The sequence below is a fragment of the Podarcis muralis genome, chromosome 5 (genome assembly GCF_964188315.1).
Source record: "Podarcis muralis chromosome 5, rPodMur119.hap1.1, whole genome shotgun sequence".
Taxonomy (NCBI): Eukaryota; Metazoa; Chordata; class Lepidosauria; order Squamata; family Lacertidae; genus Podarcis; species Podarcis muralis.
Window position 1 is genome coordinate 39,021,917 of NC_135659.1, and position 20,651 is coordinate 39,042,567.

The 20,651-nt window shown below is 39.3% G+C and overlaps 2 protein-coding genes across 20 annotated transcripts in view; one reads left to right on the forward strand and one right to left on the reverse strand.

Moving 5' to 3' along the window:
* The window catches only part of LRRC40 (leucine rich repeat containing 40), a 50,450-nt gene extending 30,271 nt beyond the window's left edge, over positions 1-20,179 (forward strand). Inside the window, exons 15-18 of one of the 8 annotated variants that reach the window (XR_013392891.1) lie at positions 3,634-3,694; positions 5,163-11,507; positions 12,530-12,639; positions 18,580-20,179. Coding sequence is in view for 1 of the 8 variants with exons in the window: in XM_077928597.1 (XP_077784723.1) it covers positions 3,634-3,688 (55 nt within the window). In the remaining 7 variants the exon portion in view is untranslated. Of the gene's footprint in view, positions 1-3,633; positions 3,695-5,162; positions 11,508-12,529 lie in introns of all 8 variants that reach the window. The other 7 variants (XR_013392893.1, XR_013392892.1, XR_013392895.1 and 4 more) reach the window with 7 other exon arrangements.
* Positions 1-20,651, reverse strand: part of LRRC7 (leucine rich repeat containing 7) — a 169,136-nt gene that overhangs the window by 6,428 nt on the left and 142,057 nt on the right. For 7 of the 12 annotated variants that reach the window (XM_028733098.2, XM_028733111.2, XM_028733101.2 and 4 more), the window contains 4 exons: positions 17,688-17,807; positions 15,219-15,434; positions 14,191-14,283; positions 12,510-12,584 (listed from right to left, as the gene is read on the reverse strand). In XM_028733098.2, the coding sequence (XP_028588931.2) occupies positions 12,510-12,584; positions 14,191-14,283; positions 15,219-15,434; positions 17,688-17,807 (504 nt within the window). The other 5 variants (XM_028733100.2, XM_028733102.2, XM_077928595.1 and 2 more) reach the window with 5 other exon arrangements.

A 20,651-nucleotide genomic window follows, 5' to 3' on the forward strand; every position in this document is an offset into this window, starting at 1 on the left:
AAACTTTTCCGTCTTGCAAAGCAAGCCCATAGGGAAAATCGTCTTGTGAAGCAGCTCAAAAAACAAAAAACCCTTTTGTCTTGCGAGGCATTCGTCTTGCGAGTTTTCCGTCTTGCAAGGTACCACTGTAGTGTATTAGTGTGGTAAAGAGAGCCCCAAGCATGAGTTCCGAGCGCTTGAGTTTGGTCAGTCCTGCCTTCAACGTCGGCACTGATGCTGGTGATCTGTTAGCCAAAGAGATCCTTAAGTGCACACTGTTGCTGCTGTGTGAGGTTTAGGTCAGGGTTTGTGAAAAGAACAACTATTCAATGACAACAACTATAATTTATAAGCTGGGCATGTTTGAGCCCTTGTACAAAAGCCAAGCTGAGAATACCCATGTACTGCATGTAAAATTAACACATTTTGCTTTACAGTGGTACCTCGGGTTACATACGACTCAGGTTACATACGACTCAGGTTACAGACTCTGCTAACCCAGAAATTCAGGTTAAGAACTTTGCTTCAGGATGAGAACAGAAATCTTGCTCTGGCGGCGCAGAAGCAGCAGGAGGCCTCATTAGCTAAAGTAGTGCTTCAGGTTAAGAACAGGTTAAGAACAGACCTCCGGAACGAATTAAGTACTTAACCCAAGGTACCACTGTATTTGATAATTGACTTTGTTTTTCAAAGCAAAGGCAGCCGGACCAGAGAAGGAAAAAAAGAAGTGCCAGTATTGAAGTAGAAGGGTAAGATACTGCAGAAGTAGTTTTGAAGTGCCAAGCAGGTACACCGGCCATGGATTTCAGAACAAACATGGTTTGCCTATTTCCATGATTTTATCTGTAACATAAAAGCTTAGAAAATGGAAACCAACTTTGTCAGGGATCCAAATTCCCTGTTAAGATTACTTGTTAATGGATACAATTGTACACATGTGTAATATGCTCTGTTCTACAAGTCATCAAATACTATGCCAGTCCAGATTAGCAAAACTCGTGTTCGTCAAATCAAAATAAAATATTTTTCATTCTTCAAGGTCTCATACCCTGAAGATTTCATCAAAGTGAGAATGCAATGCAGTTTATATAAGACTTCAGTTAAGACTTCAACATGTTCTGTGAAGGTGACAAGATTTGGTATATAGCATTTGTGGAAATTCAAGGGTCTGTTAAGGAAAAACTGATGCTGGCTTGGGATGATAATTGCTTTCAAAGCATCTGAGTTAGAAGAAACCTGGAGATCTTGACTTCAACATCTTGACCCAAGTATTTGCCATATAACCAGTTTCCCCACCCCCATAGAGCCTCCTTAATCCAGATTAGCACTTCATATGCAGTAAACAGAAGCTAACACAATGGTGTCAGAACTGACCAAGATGTCTGCAGAACATAATTTTAGGGAGAGATGTCACATGCTTTGGGGGAGGTACCGCTAAAGTGCCCTCACAGTCTGCACTAGTTATTAATATGCCTGAGCTTCAGAATATCTTTAGGTTTCTTTCTAGTAACAGGAATTCAGGCACCGAAATATCTTTTTGAGTTCTCCTTTCAGAATGGCCATTCATTGTGCATCATACTCATTATATCTATATTAGATTCAGCAAAATGAAATCATAACAGATTCAGAATTTGTATGTTTATTTTAGGATTTTTTATTACCACCTTCATTTTTCATTCTTAACATTCTAAAATAGTTGAAACTGTTGACAAGTTTATTTCTTGCATATTAATATAATATACCAGTTACTGATTTTATTTCCATTGTATGCACGGATTAAGCATATTTATTGCATTCTGCATGCTGTGCCATAGTTCAAACCATCATCTGCAGAAGTTAAACAACTTTGGTAAAAAGTAACCAAACAAACCCTTATCAGATATTTCAGTTCATTTTGTATGCCTGTAAGAGCAAATCCAGTGTTTTCCAAGAGACATCACAAATGCCAGTCCTTTCCCCAAGGTCCTTGGCATTTCTTTAGTACCAGAGTTGGGAGATAATGGCGAAATCATGGTCTGGCTGATGGAGCTTTCCCTCTCATGTTCAAATTTCCATCCTCCTTGGTTTGCACACACTATTATTTACTTCACAATCTGTAAATTCCAATTCTGGCTTGGATGAAAACTGGTTTACTCAAACCAGGAAGATAAGGAAATAAATCAGAGCATACGAGCGGGAATGAAACAAGCCATATGATGGTCAAACCATATCTGAACAGGCCCAGTATTATTTTCATAGGAGGGTCTTATTCATTTCCCTATTCCTTCTTCTAAACTCAAGTCTGGTGACCAGCATTGTAGAAATGCTCACTCATTTACAAATACTTTAGTCAAAATTTTTGACAAGGCAAGTTAGAAATGTATGTCAGAATGTATGTAGAAATGCTGTCCTGGAAAAACAGTTTATAACAATGTGTCGGTGGCTGCGATCTAGTGTATTTGAATCTGTGTTACTGAATAGCACAACCCACATTTATTCAGTTTTATCCAGCCCACCTCCCAAAGGAGTCCAAGATCATCTGCCTTGGCAAACTGCAATCAAAATAGAGCTGTTTTAAAAGGTATTTATGATACTACATGCTTTATCCCACCTTTTCCTCCAAAGACCCCATTGCTGCATGCATGCTTCTCCTTCTGCACCGCACCCCCCAAAACACAGACAGATAGAAACCCAAGATAGTCAGTGAGGATTTCGGTTTAGCTCTTCCCCAACCAAAGTCTAACACACTAGGCACTGAGCCACAGTAACTCAGTAATGTGAAGGGCAGCCACTCAAAAAATCCAAATGAGCTGATTTGCGTCCCTAAGGCACTTTTTGATTCCCAACAGATACCATCGCTGTAATTCATATTCAGAGTTATGTACACAGAACTGCAGGTCCAGACTTCCACATTTACTTCCTTCATTATGCAGAGAGCTGTTCCCCATATTTAACCAAACAGAGAAGCACCTGTAGATGGTGAAGTGCAGGATGTGTGCGAGATCTTTCCATGCTTCCAAGGAGAGGACTAGTTTAGGGTCTTTAATTAGGTCTGTGTGTACAGAGTGGTAGTGGGGGGAAACTTGTAAAAGTTGCAACACAGTGTTGAAAGTATAAGCATAATCAGGCAGGCAAGGAATAAGAAAAATTATAAGGAACAGAGAGCCCACACACTAAAGAGAAAATTCTTTTATTAATTTAAATGTTTTAACAAATAGCAGGAAAATAATTTAAGAGAAAGAGTACAAATTCCAGACAGATCAAAGACATTCAACAAAGCCTTGGATTTAGTGTGCAAAACCTCAGAGGAATATTTTCTGAGAGCCAGCCTGAAGCTGGACTCCATTTAGATTTTAGGTTTGTTTGTTTTCTGTAAAGGCTGATAGTCTGTCATGTTGCAGTAAATGGCCTTAAGTGCAAAACATCTGTCTGCATGTCCCTTTCTCGTATCCTGATGGCCTAATTTTGGCTTCCAACTGAAGGACTGAAAAACTCTTAACAGGGCACATTTCTCCATCCAGTTACCTCCAGAGTAATCCTATTGGTCTTGGGGGTGGGGGGAGGATTTCAGATGGATTGCTGACTGGAAATGAGTGAACCCATTATTATTTTTGGTTCTATTTACCTGAACATGATGCAGTGCAAAGGGCCAATAACATGTTTTTTTTATCCAAGGGGTACATCAAAAGATCAGAACATGATTCCTAAACATGCAGCGTGGATCATCTGACACATGGTACGTCGGCAGGAGTGATTTACCTTATAAGCAAGCTTTCAGCCTTCCTCCTTTTACAACCTTTACCTGATCATTAGATGCAGTTGGCTACAAAAAGTATACGAACATGAGTTCTTAAGGATTCACTGGTATAATAGCACATGCTATAGGGTGGTGGCACAAAGTGGGGCAGAAAAACAAAAAGGAATCCTAAATCAAATGGATTATTTAGGGCAGAATTAAAGGGCACATAAATTATAATTCTATCAAAAGCATAGAAATCCAAATTAGAATTACAGTGAAACATAGACCCATTCAACTTTCAAAGGTGAGGTGTAGTCAGTGCATCCTCGCCTACTTGGTTCCACCTTGAAGGGGCACCGTTACACTTTAAGCTCACAAGGTTGTTTCCTTACAGATACCAATGTATGCCGTGGATATTGATAGCAGTATTTGATGTCAAAAATATTATTTTTCCACTGTAGTGAAAGATGGTAATTTAAACAGAGCTCTGATAATGAACCAACAGATCATATATGATTCCTCTCCAACATAAACCTAAAGAGTAGTTGCCTTTCATAAGTCATGCTGGACTTCTGGGGTTGGGAATACATGTTCCATTTTCCTATGGTTTGGCCTTGAGATTTACTTGAAACAGCATCAATTACTTTATATCGTGGGAGTTATTGACATATTTGTCATTAAAAAAAAAACCAGAAGGTAGTCTTGTGATGAAAAAAAAGTTCTTTGCTGATGATCTATATCAATACATGAGGCAGGCAAACAATATATATTTATATCTCAAGTTCCTTAACTCAGACGTTTGATGATGCATTATAGCAGATTGAGTGAGGCATTGTTTTGTTCAGGGAACAAGACCCTGGATTTTGAAACTGGGTTTAAGAGATATCCAGTGCTTCATGTGTACTCAGTGCCATCTGTAATAAGAACAAATATATTTCAGAACCTCATTTGCTAACTTTGGTTTACAAAAAAAAAAATACTTCAAGCTTATACTCATTGTGAGACTTACCATGAAACCACCCCAGGTTTGTTGGCCAGTAGTCAGGGTAATAACCAGGTTCTGAAATCTGAAAAAGGAAAGTATTGTGGCTGTGGTTTGGCTACTTTGCCACTGCCTGCTTTCTTGGTACTTGAATGCCAGCAGTTTATACTGAAAACCCACGACATAATCCATATGCTAAGGAACACACATAATGGTTAAGTTCACATGACACGGATGTGCTTGATAGTTTAGCATTAATAATTCTGCGTTGGTTTCATGCCAGAGGTGAGTTCCCGTGGGAAAAAGGTTATTCAGCACTAGATGTGATGGTGACAGACCCATTTGTAAAATCCCAACTTGACCCGTCATATAAAAGGCAGGTTTGAGTTGGAGATGTACTGGTGTGTGGGTATGGGAAGCTGAACTTTTGCTGTGACTGCTGTGTACCTCCCCCAGCCACTTACTCAAGCACTTCTCTCACAGCTGAGTTAACTTCCAGCTCTGAAACTCAGCTGAGGTGAAACACAGCGGAGGGGAGTGATGGCAAGGCGGCAAAACCTGCTCTAAAGGTAAGATGACCTCACATTATATGTAACTGGGGCAGGCAAGGGTTTAACCCACATCCGGAACTGACACATGATGTTTAGTTTGGCTTTCATATCACTCTTCAATATGACTGAAGTTTGAAAAAGATCTTTCTTGGAAATAGCATTAATGCAAAACAATAAGTAAATAAATATAGTTGCTGATGAACAACAAGCAAGCTCATGGAAAATGGATTAGAGAGAACAGAAGTGATGTAGAAGGTGGAACTCAACAAGTGCAGAGGAGGTTTCATTGCTAATCCAGTGTATTTTTTGAAACCAACCATTCTTTCTCAAGAAGGATTTCACAAACAATGATATATTTGCAACTATTGTATCTACCTAGAAAACCAAAAAGTGATAGAATGTCTAACGATATTGCTTATTAGTAATGATATTTACATATTAGAGTCTCTAGGAAGCTACATACTGGATAAAAATATACAAGACATCAATTATAGTAATGATTATTAAAACTTGTTTAAATTGATTTTAAATAAATAATCAATCAATCAATAATAAATATCAAGATTGTTGGGGGGAATTCGAAGTGCTATTTCACAAATTGGAATAGGAGCTATTTCACAAAAAGGTTTGCTGAGTGGTGACTATTGGTTGTTTGACTTGATGGCTTACTATGATCCTAGAATAAGGACAAGTTTACAAATACATGTTCATCACTTGCATTCAGCTATGACTTGTTGAATGAGCTATTAAAGATTAATCACTACAAAGGTAGCTATCATTCCATGACACCTTAAACACAGTGCTTTTCACCTGAGGCATTTCCCATATTCAGCCAAGTAGAGATGTAGTGGGGACCTTGGGCAAGTCACTGTCAGCCTAACCTAATTCACAGGGTTGTTGTGAAGATAAAATGGGGAGACAAAGAACTATGCATGCGTCCTTGAGCTCAATGGAGGAAAGGCGGGATTTAAATAAAGTCTGGCCAGCTTTAACTATTACAAGCTAAACTTGGATTACAAGCTGGGAAGTCATGGAAGAGATTTTAAAGCAGAATGGTCAAGGATTCATATCAATAGAAGTTTAAGACTTTCCTTTCCACTCTCTCTAAAGTACTGTACAAAACAGGAAAGATCCAATTCCTATGTTCATCTTGGTGTGGTAAAGTCACGAGGAAGTGTTTACTATATCTATTCCACACTGCAAATATACTTTTGAACGTACTCACATATGAATTAGATAAGAAACTACCCTTGTTCTCGGACTACCAACCTGATCTCGGAGACAAAAGTATCATGAGCAAGGCACTCCTGGGACCCAGTCATCCCCTAGATAGGACAGGGGGTGGATAAATGCTCCTCTTCTTTCTATACTCTGGTCTATTCCTCAGCAGATCTTTCTGAGGCAGTCAGGTATTTTCTGCAACTGACAGATTTCAGCAGCAATGCTACCAAGTATTCCTGGCAAAGGAACATACGTCTAATGCTCAGCATGTGAAACTTGCAAGGTGTCTTGTGATGACACCTCAAACATGAACCCGAGAACCAGGTCTAAAGTAACAAACCAGAAAATTCAGCCAATGTGATGTAGAAGAAGGGAGCATATATTGGCGGCCATTTTGCAGTTTATCCATCCCTCTTCCCCTCATGAAGAAGGCATAGTACTGCAAAAGGACTGCTGATACTTTGGAACATGTAAAGTTTGCATTAAGCAGTACAAGGATTTTTATTTGCGACTTTCTCCTTGTTAACTGTTACTTCTTGTGTCATGAATTATCCAGATTAAGCAGCTCAATGTCCATAAGGAAATTAAGAAAAATTGACCACTTTGACTCAATTCCATATTCCTTTGCTGAAAAGTTCAGTAAATCTGACATTGCAAGCACTGCTATAAAGTAGCTCCAGATAAAGGGAAACATGAATGAGCTACATTCATCAACTTTACATTGATTTGCTATGTAGTCAATATACATCACCAGTGTTTTCTGACTTAGTAAAAGATTGAATTATTGCCTCGGATTTTGGAAAAGTTAACATTCAATCTAATTACACTGGATTATGATGGAGTGGATTTGATTATGCACACAATCTACTGGGAGATTTCACCACTGAAATTAATAGAACTCTAGCACAACTGTGAGAAGAGCTCAGCTCTATTGTAAATTCTACTTATTTTTGCAGGGTTTATGTATCAGCTTAGGGACGTGGGTGGCGCTGTGCGTTAAACCACAGAGCCTAGGGCTTGCCGATCAGAAGGTCTGCGGTTCGAATCCCTGCGACAGGGTGAGCTCCTGTTGCTCAGTCCCTGCTCCTGCCAACCTAGCAGTTCGAAAGCACGTCGAAGTGCAAATAGATAAATAGGTACCGCTCCGGCGGGAAGGTAAACGGCATTTCTGTGCGCTGCTCTGGTTAATCATGCTGGCCACATGACCCAGAAGCTGTTCGCCGGCTCCCTCGGCCAGTAAAGCGAGATGAGTGCCGCAACCCCAGAGTCGTCCGCGACTGGACCTAACGGTCAGGGATCCCTTTACCTTTATGCATCAACTGATCATTTTGGATGCTAGCTATAATCAATTTTAATAAATAATACAAAAAACCCTGAAAACAGATAAATAAATTTAGATGGTATTGGACATACTGTGTGCTTCCCTGGTGTTTTCTAGTTTGCAGTATTCAGTACACAAACTGGAGGGGGGTAAGCTGCAATCCCTTTCATGGAGCTGCCTTTCCCCCTGTGAACTGACCTGGACCCTGCAATCCTCATTAGAGGCCCTTCTTTGTGTGTCTCCTAAAGGAGAGGTCCAGAGGGTGGCAACATGGAAACAGGCCTTTTCTGCAGTGGCTCCCCACTTCTGGAATGTTCTCCCCAGGGAGGATTGCCTGGTGCCGTCCTTAAATATATTTAGGGGCCAGGCAAAAATATTACTCTACTTGCAGGCCTTTTAAACTGTGGTGGGGTTTTGTTATGTATTTTTGTATTTTTCTACTGTAAACCTTTTTGCGCTTGGATAAATGATGGTTTAGAAATTTAATAAATAAAATTATTATTTTAAAATGTATTATCATTATCATTAATACATTTTTATGTTTAATTGTCTGTGCCAATCACAACACTTAAAACAATATAAGTTGTTTCATTTGCATTTCTGTTTCAGTGTCTTAAATTTGTTAGTATTGCCATGTACTGTAGATGCAGTTGGCTTAATAGTTTTTCTGCACTTTTGGGATAACATTTTAGTCACTGATTTTTGCTGTAGTGGCATATTATTATTTTTATTTATTGTATTTATTAAATTTGTACACAACCCTATACCTTTCGATCTTAGGTCAGTTCACAACATAAAACCACAATGTAAAAAAAGCAAAGGTGACCAGGTATCAGTGGGAAAGTAGCTCACATTACAAGTTTGATGCATTTCTTTTTGTTTCTGCCCTTCTTGAAGAATGTGGGCAGTTGGGGCATTTTGGGGGGGGGGGAGGCAGTGACATTTCCTCGCAATGTCATTTTCCCAATTATAGCAGCCCTTCTGCCAGCTAAAATTAGCTCTGAAATGAGAAAGATACATCTATACTTTATGTTTCTGCTCCCATCCAATTCTAATTATTTCTTCTTCTTCTTCTTCTTCTTCTTCTTCTTCTTCTTCTTCTTCTTCTTCTTCTTCTTCTTCTTCTATGTCACTTGTAGTTTTGCCTTTAACCTTAGCTCTCTAGCAGTGGTTAAAACACTGCATATGACCTCAGAATATTTTTTCTTGTTGATATTTCTAGTGAGCAAAATACTCCCAATAAAATTTAGGACTTACATTAAGTGAATGGCTACTGAAAAATGGTATCATGAGAATTCATGCCAAGTATGCAATTCCCTTACTTATTACTTTTATGCTGGAATGAAATACTGTTTCAGAGATATGCTGATGCTGAAATATTCAGTAAGTTGAATTATTCCCATCATTATTATCTGTTTAATATATATTACCTAAGGCAATAAGATGGTGTTGCTTCAGCTTTCTGACTTACCATATGATTTAGTAAAGCCTGAAGCTGTCACAACTAATTTGATTAACATTTTTATGCAAAATTATTTTCAGACTGCTATCCTAGGTGGCAACTCAAATTCCTTAAGCGTCATACAGGCTCTGTTAAACTGACAAAGGAGTTTCTCTGGAGTTCACACATCCTCTTCAAGCGGTTGTGTGCCGCTTGAGTACATTGTGGCAAGTTTTTGTGGCGAAAACAGAAATATCAAATTCATCCTTGTACACTGAAGTGCTGCACCAGTGACCCCTGCAGCCTGCAGGGCCTAGTGCACACTTTGCACCTCTGTTTTGTGCTCCACCAGATGTCTTACAAACCTCATTCCCACCAGGTAGGAGCCAACTACTACCTCAGAGGTTTCCAGTCTCTCAGCATCTTAGAACATACCAAATCACATTGACTTGAGCCACTGTAGGTTGCTCAACCTCTTGTGCCCTATTCCAAGCTTGTACCACCAGGGGCAGCCTGAAGCATTTTGGCACCTGAGGCAAAATACCCTGCTGCTGCCCCCATGATGGGGAGCAGGCAAACTCCATAAGGGCGTCTTCTCAAGTGACTAACTTACCCCGCCTCATAGGCAGGCCAGCTCTCTGCACAATAATACTTGTAGGAAGTCCCTTTGGTGATTAGAATAATGGAACATGGAACTCAGTTTTCCACCATATAAAGGGAATGTAATGGGGAAGGTGAATTATATTCAGGAGCTTCAAATAACCCTGTTAGGACAAACTAGGTGTTCAACAGCAGATAAAGGTCTGGACAGCCAGTTACTACTTAAAAGCCGAAAACAAAAAGAGGGTACGATTTGCAAGGGAGAAGTGGCAAGTAGGTGCGGGTGCTCAGCCCTTTTCCTGCCCTGCACTTCCCTCTCTTCCTCAAACTGGGGTTGCTAAATACACTGGGGTTGGGGCTGCAGTGAAGAAACAGCTGAGGAAGGAGGGGAAAGCTGCTAAACTCACATCACCTACCTCTTCTCTCCTGCAACTTCCCTGCCCTGAAAATTGCACCCCCCTCTGAAGTTGTTTTGAAGTAGCCAGAGTTCCAATCCAGGTCTGCCAGTAAATTCTTGTTCCCCTCTTAAGGTTATCCACAGATTCACAGAACACCAGGGAAATTACATGCTCTACAAGTTACTTTAGTAATCAAACTAGTTACAGTATACTATCATCAGATAAAGCTGACAGTAAATAACACCTGAAACAAATGTAGAAAATATCCTTTGTTTGCAAATTCAGATGTTAAGTTTATTTTTTTTAAGCATTTGTGGATTTCCTTCTTTTTCTCTATAGAAACCAAGAACATGTGCTCTGTTAATATATAGAGAAAAGGAGATGGGCCTACAGTGAACAAGAGAGAAGGAAGAAGAGATGCGCAATATTTGTACAGATAAATGAATAAGTGAGAAAGTAGGAGAATGAATGCAGGATGCATGACAGGCACCTACGGGGGGAAAACAAGCACAAGAGGAGCTTGTTTTTTCTTATTTTATTAACAAAAGTTCAATTCTCAGAGAGACAAGCCATTTATAAAAGTGAAACAAATGCTGCACAATAATCATATATTTGATATAAACTTAGTGAGTTGTTGTACTTATGGATTCGAATGCCATTCCGTGGGCCAGTTCACAAAACTTATCTGTTGTGGTACCTAGCAAATTATCAAGGACTCCCTTCTCTCATACAACTCCCTGCTTCATGTCCTGCTGGTGGTTAAACAGTTGCGTATAGGTAGGCAAACTTATTGATCACCTAACTGTAAACCATGCTGCTAAACCAAACATTGTAACAAAAAACCCTTTAAAATGATTATTATTTAACTGGCACTATTTTTCTTGTATGCCCTTTATAATGGAATGTGTTGCAATGGCAAAACTGGTGTCAGGCGACCATTGTGAATTGATTCAGTAGGTGACCACCATGATAACTGTTATCTCAGCAAGATCCATAAATAAAAAGGCACATTCAGATGGATGCTCCCTAGCTCTTTCCCTGTTGTGGACATAACATTGTGCCCTAGGAATTGGAAAGATATTGAGGCCCAATATCCTTCTGCAACTGTCCTGTTCTGCAGTGCAGACAGATGAGGGACCTGCACAGGAGAAATCAGCAGAAAGCAGGAGGTGCTTCGGAGTGCTTCTGATATGGATATGACCACTGAAAAAAGTTGGCTGCAGGCTTGCCTTTCATTATTGCAGAAGCAACTGACTCAGACAGAATGTGTTAAGCCTGAGCAAACCATAGCACAAGGTATCTAAATTATTTTTGCGAAGATCTGTTTTGAACAAATGCTTTAACAGTATCTCTTCCATGCTCTAATTTTAATATTGAAGAACAGCAACGAATAGTGAAAAGTAAGCATGGAAAAAAGTGTAAACAAATAAAAAGAGAAATAAAAAAAATAACTGTAATAGGGAAACTTGCCCAGGACCATCCCTGTCATTAGCAATGGTCTAAGCTACATTTTGAGTTTTGTTTTGAGCATGAAGAAAAGTAAACTGGATGTGTCCCTGTGTTAGCATGAACGTTTTGTAAATAATCCAAAAATCCCAGAGGTTGCAATCTAGTCGCACTACATTTCATTATAACCTAAAAATCAAACAAAACCCCTTCCTCAAAAATATTTGGCTCTTTTGTGTTCTTTTCAATTTTATTACCACAAAATCATAGTTAAGGGAGGAGGGGGAGAATGATGTGGATCGTTGCCCTGATTTCACCACTGTTTCTGACATCAGTTGCACACAGGCTTCTCCCCAGGTGGCTTCAGTTTAAATGGAGCCAATGCAAAAACACACACATGAAGGAGTAAAACACAAAGTTCTGTATGTTAGCAATATATATTCAGGAAAACTTCAGACTGGGCAAACTTTACATTGTTTCATGGACATCAAGTAAAAAAAAGGGTCATTCTCCAACTTGCAGAATCCAGTCCACAACTGGGTCAGAGATGTAACAAGTACCTAAACCTGCAAAGGAAGCAACTAATTCGTCTCTGGCACACTAGCCATTTTGCTCCTTCATGTGCCCCAAAGACTACTTAAGCCACCCTTTCTACCACTGGGCTCACACCTACTCACAAGGGGGTTGTTTTCACCAGTGCACATTGCCGTTCCTGCCAAACCTGAATCCCCACCTGAGGTCATCTAAAGGTTACTATGGGAAGGCAGGGAAAAGAACAATACCGTAGCATGCACATGTGAAGGAATATTTGCACTGAATCCATGCTTTTGTTAATTAAAAGATTTTGCTTACTTGAATAATCTTATCACCAGGCTGGAGCAGGTTGGATGCTGGTCCATCAGGCTGAACCCTAGTAACAAAGATACCCTATAAGTCAGAAGTAACAGAGGTTAGGAAACTATAACCAAGAACTAGGCTAAAGGTTTGTATATGAACTAAGTGGACTGCAATTATTAATATGCCTATGTGCTACACTAGCTGGAATCCAGCCTACTTGCTGAATATTACAAGTTCTGTACTAGACAACATCTACTTATAATTTAGAAAAAGAAGCCTGTGATCAAACCAACAGTTCATTGCTGAATTAAATATATGTCATGGTGCATTCTTATTCTTAAGGATGTTATGGATCAGAAAGCAGAACCTCTGAAGCCCTACTGCACATATGTATGTTCTCCCTGTAGTAATTTGGATCTCTGCCACAAAACACAACCTCCTGCCTTATCTGGCCTATGGCCTTATCTTGCCTATCTGCCTCCATAACATCAACTGTTTTTACAAAAGAGTCTTTAAGAATGAAGAGCAATGGATCTGCACTGAATCTGCTTCCACAAAAGGTTTACAGCTCATTCCTCTGAAGAAAATGATGTAGGGTGACTTTAAGCCATGATGTAGTACAGGCATAGGCAAACTCGGCCCTCTAGATGTTTTGGGACTACAACTCCCACCATCCCTAGCTAACAGGACCAGTGGTCAGGGATGATGGGAGTTGTAGTCCCAAAACATCTGGAGGGCCGAATTTGCCTATGCCTGGTTTAGTGTTATAGGCAAACCAGTAACTGTAGAGGAGAAAACTAGAAACAAGGCTGCCTCATGTTTATCATAACATCTAGTTCTACCAGAGGGGTTAGATAGAAGCGGTGCAACCATAATTTGTAGATATATGAAATTTCAAAACAACTGATAAAGAATTTAACTATGCTATCGTAAGACAAATTAAAAATAGGCAGTATGGCATTTCAGCTACTTTAGAAATAAGGTAAAAATCAGTACATTTATCAATGCTTTAGCATTGATTGATGATTTTTATATGCTAAATGATTGCTACTATTAACATTTTTGCTAAAATAGTATGAGATCTTGCTTAGTGTAGAGCTAGTGGAATACATCTTAGTCATAATTTATAAACTAACAGCCTAGCAAACTGTTCTTGACGATGAATACATTCCAAAATATCTCATATTGCTTATTCATGCTATTACATTGCTGCTTTCTTTTTTTTTTGAGTTCAAAATCCATAGGAAAAAAACATTTATAATGGTTCTACAAACATCTAAAATTTCATCTACAGTGGTACCTCGGGTTAAGTACTTAATTCGTTCCGGAGGTCCGTTCTTAACCTGAAACTGTTCTTAACCTGAAGAACCACTTTAGCTAATGGGGCCCTATTCTCATTTACTGACTAACCAGGGTAGTTGTAAAAGTGTCAAGTGATAGCCCCCAGTCTCTACAATCCCAGAATTCTCTGGCAACACATTTTTGCAGACATTCAGGGACATGTATCCCTAGCCAAAGGATGTTTTGGGATCATAATACACAGTAGGGCAACCTGTTTTCTTCAGCTCCTTATCTTGATTATATTTTAATTGCAAGCAAAGGAACAGATGTCATGAATATCTGAACTTTAACTACCCTAAATGTTCAAACTGCATTATCTGGTCACTAATTCAAGCAAAAGAAATTACTACCTTACCTTGTCAGAAGGTTTGAATGGATTTCCTTGTCCACTTATTCCTCCACTGATACTAAATCCAAGGCCTGGATTCTTTTCTATCCTCACACAAAACTAGATGTAAAAGACACAAAGGGATGCTTAAATGCATGCATTTAATTAATTGTCACAAATTTGTTATTTTCTGACAAATGTCCATGAGGCTACTCTAGGATGATTTTTTTTAATTTAAGAAGGTTATTTGTGGATGTACTGTGTGATACAATGTAAAATGTTTGAATCAACTGTGATACGAACATCAATGATGTATTCTCTTTAAGTTGCTTTTCTTACTTAAAAAAGCTGATACAATCATATTTGTTTCATGACAATTAGAAACATAATACATTAAAAGATAATTTTAAGATATATTAAGACTGCAGAAGAAAATCTTCAAACCCACCCCCATCAAAATGTAGTTAGATATAGTTAAAACGTAACTTTGGCAAATCCGTTTTATTTGCATTTAAATTCTACATAGGCTATAAAAGAGGACATCACATTTCCATATGTCTTTATGGAACTATAACTATAACTAGAATCCAAACATAATAGCAGCCAAATCAAATAAATTGCTTAACTTCATTGGGATGACTCATGTGGCCTTTTAAAATATGGTTATCGTTACATGCTGAAGTCACAAGGGATTGACTTTTGTTGTCCTAATGTTTGGTTTTGCGAATGCTTAGGACACATTGGGATGACCACCTTCTAGGTTTCTACAACATTATTAAGGTTTCCTATGGTGAGTTACAATTTGGAACACACCAATCTCACTACTACTACAATAAAAATCCCTCATAGTGACTTTATCACTATGAATTCGCAGGTACGCATGATAGCTGAGATTTATAATCTACACATACATGCCTTTTTATTTAGCAATTCCAAATAACCGTAAATAGGAAAACATTTTCACAGACTTAAAAAATAGGCCTACCTTTTTGAGCCATCTTGCACACAATTCCATTCACATCTCTCATCCTCATGCCGTTCTGCTGCATGCTCACCTGTTCTGGATAACCATCCATACTCCTCTGCCCTTTAGTTTGAATGACACATCTCCCTGCTTGTGGTGCCCGAGTGCTCTGAGAAGGGATCTGGATCGGCAGTGGTGGCTGATACTGCTGGATGGTCACTTTATTCATGTTGCTCTCATATGGCTGCTCTCGGCTTCGATGTTGGAGACTTTGCGATCCCATCAGTGTCTGGATATGGCTACCTGCCTGTGGGTAACATTAACACATTAGGCCAGGAATTTAGAAAACTGAAAAAAGCACTTTTCTTGAAACTTGTACAGTCACATACAGTCACACTCACACACACACACACACACACACACACACACACACACACACACACACACCAAAGCTCTTGAGTATAAACATATGAAGTTCTGACTTTTTTCCCAGAGCAGCATAGTGAAAGTCACTCCTTCAGCTATATTTGAACTGTAAGGCGTAGAAAATCAATTGTAAAACAGAAGCATTACTAAGTGGAAAAACGTATTTGTTATTTATATTAGTACCTTCAGCTGAGTGACAATATCCTCCCTTCCATCCATGGAAGGCTTCAGATGCAGGGGAAGGATGCTGCTGGCAGAGCAGGGAGATGACTTTTGCGGATTCCCTTCTCTCTGCTATCTCCAGGCTAACACCCACATTGTTCCAAAGGGCTCTGAATGTTCAAGAACCCCATGGGAGGAAGTACTAGGAAGAGGCTGAATTTGTAAAAGTCATCTCCTGCCCCTCTACCTGTGGAAGCAAAGTCTGGATCACACATAACTTCTGTTGGATCATGCCTGTCGTGAGTCCCATGGAGAGGGTGGTCAGATGAGGAGTGGAAGAAGCTCAGCTGAAGGAAGCTGACCTAGGGGAAGGTTGCAGTGGGTTGAAGAATGAAAACTTGGGACGCCTAGAGCAGGCATAGGCAAACTCGGCCCTCCAGATGTTTTGGGACTACAACTCCCATTATCCCTGACCACTGATCCTGTTAGCTAGGGATGGTGGGAGTTGTAGTCCTAAACATCTGGAGGGCCGGGTTTGCCTGTACCTGCCCTAGGTGAATCTGATCTGGAGGAGGATCTCAGCAGAGTAGGAAGAGGAGGTCTGAATTCTTGGGATGGTCTAGTTGTCTGTTGGAGGTTGGCTCATTTCTGTTATATTGGAAACTTCAGGTGCTACATCACCAGCTGCCAGTACCCTCCCCTGTCAGCAAAGAGCTCTCCCCTATTTTACATTTTAAAAGGTATTATTATCATCATTATTAATTGTATTTTTAAACCATCCACCATCTGTTTAGATCCCTGGGTGGTTTATAAAATAATCAAGGAAAATACACACACCAGAGGCAAATAATAAAATATTAAAATAATCATATAAAAGCAATCTATAGTCATAAATAACATCAGTAGTTAAAGTCTAACTATTACAAAAATTTACTGTGAAGTTGGTTTCAAATGACTCACAATGTTTAAACCATCAGCAACTATAGCGGACATGAATCTCCTGAGGTCAAATTCTATGAAAGAAAATCAGTATTGCTAGAGCAGCATGCTCAAAAACAGAGAGTGAAAGGTAAATAATTCTCATCCATTTTAATAGATTTTTTGTTTGCAAAGCCTCATATTGTCACAGCTTAGGCATTCATAACACAGCTCCTAATGTATATGGATGAAGTGAAAATAAATCTTTTTTGTAAAAAAAACAAAATTACTTATTCTGATTAGGGAAATAATCTCCATTGTGTAGGCCTGTTTCCCATGATTTCATTTGTATTTTATATATTCTTTTACCATCCTTCACAAAAAGTTAATTATTTCAAGCTGGGAATGTTCTACTGACAGCACAATACAAATTGTTGGCAAAGAATGCAACAATGGATAGTGCCAGGGAATTAATCAGATTCTGGCATGTAGGGTAATCATTTAGCATACAGCATCAATGAGGAAGGATACTGAGGTGTCTAGGAAAAAGGCCTTTAAAAAACCACCATATTCTCAAACAAAAATTGGAGGAAAATGTTGACAGGTGAAGTAAGCCTGTTTCTGCCCTTCCATCCATACAAGGTAGTGATGCTAAAACACATCAAAATGGATGAAACAATGGCACAAATGCAATGCTGGCAGTCAATTAATAGTAATAAGAAGATTAGGGAATGTCTGTGAGCTCCCACCACCCTCAAAGCTAAATTGTTCCAGTCATTTAACTTTGGCATTGTCTGGCCAAGAGTCATTGGGTTTCCTAACTAACTTGAAGCCTTAGTTTCACTTCACGGTCAAGAGGGAACCATGTTTACGTTAGTACCAATGTAACAATCATGATTAAAGGCAGTAGGAAAATTTGCAGTGAAACAAGTTCACAAATCCATCATTCATTCCCAATCTTTTTAGTACAGGAGATCACTTGCATACATCACTGCCAGATTAGAGTGGCAGTATTTACACATATACGGTATTCATTGTGTGTGATAGTTGTTACCTTTTTAGCAACAGTTTCTGGTGGCACATCTCGCCTTCCAAGGGGATATGGATTCCATTGGCCGCCAGCAGAAACATCTTCCTGTCCATTGTCTAGAATGCTGCTCTGTTGTGATGGGGTCTATTTTTAAAATGTTAGGTAAGAGATTATTTAGTGAGAGGGACGATAAACAGTTCATTTGCCCCAAATTAGCCTTTTTGATAAACATTGTTTTTGTTTTATTTTTGATGGGGAAATATCCACACAGTACATATTATTGCATTTTATCAAGATAGAGAAAAGCATCAATGCTCTTTTATAACTGATCACATATTTGGATAAGACTTCGATGCACACAAAAAGTGCTTAGTAAGAAACTGGCAACACCATAAATTTAAACACACACTAAATATATCTATCAGAAGGAACATTTTTAATGTACATAGTAATACAATCTTCATGCTTCTGCTTTCTAGAAAGGGCCAACTTATTAGTAGACAATTGTACTATGAGAGTGGAAATCCCATGGCAAAGAACCATATTTTTTATCCCATCTCAGATATTGAAATTAGTATGAAAATTGCTCTAAATGTCAGAGTTAACAACGATGTTTTCTGTTCCATATTAATATGCATTTTAAAAGCTCCAGCTCAGGAAAGCACTTATGATTCTTTTAATCAAGAAAGAGTCTGATCCATAAGCCAGAGTATTGGGCTTTAAAAAGGTTAATAGGCTGCTACAGTTAATGGAACAGTTAGACTAAACCTCTCAAAGTATCACAGAAAATATTAGGCTATTGGTGAATGTTCGTATTAGTTATGGAAATTAAATACAAATGCTCATTTTTAGTTAACAAAAGGAAAATAGTTCTATTCTGCACACATTCAATTTGATGTTCTTGTTTATCTTGCAGCTGCTGCCCAGGGGACCTCAATCTTCCCTCCAACTGCTGGACCTGTGGCCTCTACTGGATCCCCAGACCAAGAGGTCCTTGAGTTTTAAGAGGCTTTGGAGCTGAGAACATACACCGGCAGTGGGGAGTGGGCAGGAAGCCTCAAGGCACAAGAGGCCTTCAATTTGCACAAAGAGTGCATTCACATGTCATAGTAACCCATAAACCATGGCCTACTGTGCACAAGACCATTCCTGGCATTTTATTCCTGTCTGCTAGCACTGTGGAGATACAAAACACAACTGCTAGGCTTAGTGTTACATCCTAAAAAGCAAGAGTTTTGCTCCCAACTACAACTGACAGCCAAGTTTTGTTCTTGGCTTGCTGACTGATCGTGGTTGTTTGAACGAAACAAACCTCAATCTCCGGTTCAAATGTAATGCTAAGACAGGGACCACGGTTTGTTTTCTTTGTGCGCTCACAGGGAGGAGCAAAACAGTCAGGATAGGCATGTTCATAGTAAACTATTTCAGAACACCAGAGAGAATTGAAGACCTCCATACACAACCATAAAGAATCCAAGTTGACCATTCAGAATCGCCCATAGACAGCACAAAGCGTGGTGTAGTGGTTAGAGTGCTGGAAAAGGACCTGGGAGATCAGGGTTCAAATCCCTGCTCAGCCCAGAAACTCACTGGGTGACCTTGGGCCACTAACAGTCTCTCAACCTAGCCTACCTCACAGGGTTGTTGTGAGGATAGTATGCCACCTCGAGTGCCTTGTGATATTGGAAGTAATTATGCCAAAGAAAGGAAGGGCAGACCACAACCCCAAGCCTGATATTATTCTTTTTATAATAAAAAACAATGCCTATTGGTGCCCCCCCCCCTCATGCAGTAATATTGCCTGCTTAAATGTCTGTATTATTTGGAAGCTGAGCAACTGAACATCCCAAATGGAAACTCATCCTATTAGATCTGGGTCTGGATTTGATAGAACCCCAAGAGACTAGAAACAAAGCTTATTTGCCTGAAACGTCCAAAAGAAGCAGCCTCAGAATGGGTAGAAGCTGACACTCAAAAAAGGGGTATATGTAACTTCGGTTGTCAACACAGTAACAGAAAGTCACAGCAACTATGTCCTTCTCATATACGTAGTTGCGAAATGTGGCAATTGTGCACCTGCTGTTCAAATAGCACATGCTATTGTTGCAAGGTCTGTGAGATTTGGTTTTGTTACAAATACTTCTCAGCTCATGATTGCTGCACTGCTATAGTTATGTAACTGTTATAAGTCTATGTATTTTAATATGACAATATGTTTTGTACAGGTGGAAGCATTTTAGGCGCGTCGAAATAACGTGGGATCAGCGAAGTGTGGGTCCTTTCAGATCCAGAAGAGGGAAGACCAAGGGTGGAGTGGAGCAGATGTAGGGGGGCAGGGTCGGCTGTAATGGGGCAGGGTGCCCTTATGTATGCCCTGTTGTTGCAGGCAGGGATTGGAAATGGAACCCCTGGGCAAAATGGTTATTTTAAAAACTATGTGGTGAAAATAGTGTTTTGTAGGTTAATGCACTCTACATTGTGAGGTGCTGTTGACCCCAATAAATTATTTGTAGCTATATTGTTTTACTGGGGGGAAAACCTCTATATTCTTTTACTGGGGGTGGGGGGAACCTCTGTATTGCTTTACTGGAAAAACATCAACAAACACATTTTTAAAAAACTTGGAAAAACCTTCTTCCAGACATTTATGGCAGTTTGACGATTGATACAGTACTTCCCCTCTCCATCAAAGGAGAGTAAATCATGGAATCATTTAATTTAGACTAGAGGAAATCTCATAGCCTCTACATGTTAGCCAAAAATTTCCTTGACTAATCCCTTCCCCCACAATGCTTAGGTAGCTGTATAATCAAAAGAACCAATCTTACACCTTTCCTTGGCTACTGTTTTCACTGTCTAATCTTCATCAGATAACACAACTGCATTGATGACTGGCAACTATGACATTACTTGATGTTTAATCTAGACTGTTTCAATTTAGATCCACTTTTTCATTCCCTTCTCTCAATAACATTTAAAAGAACAGTT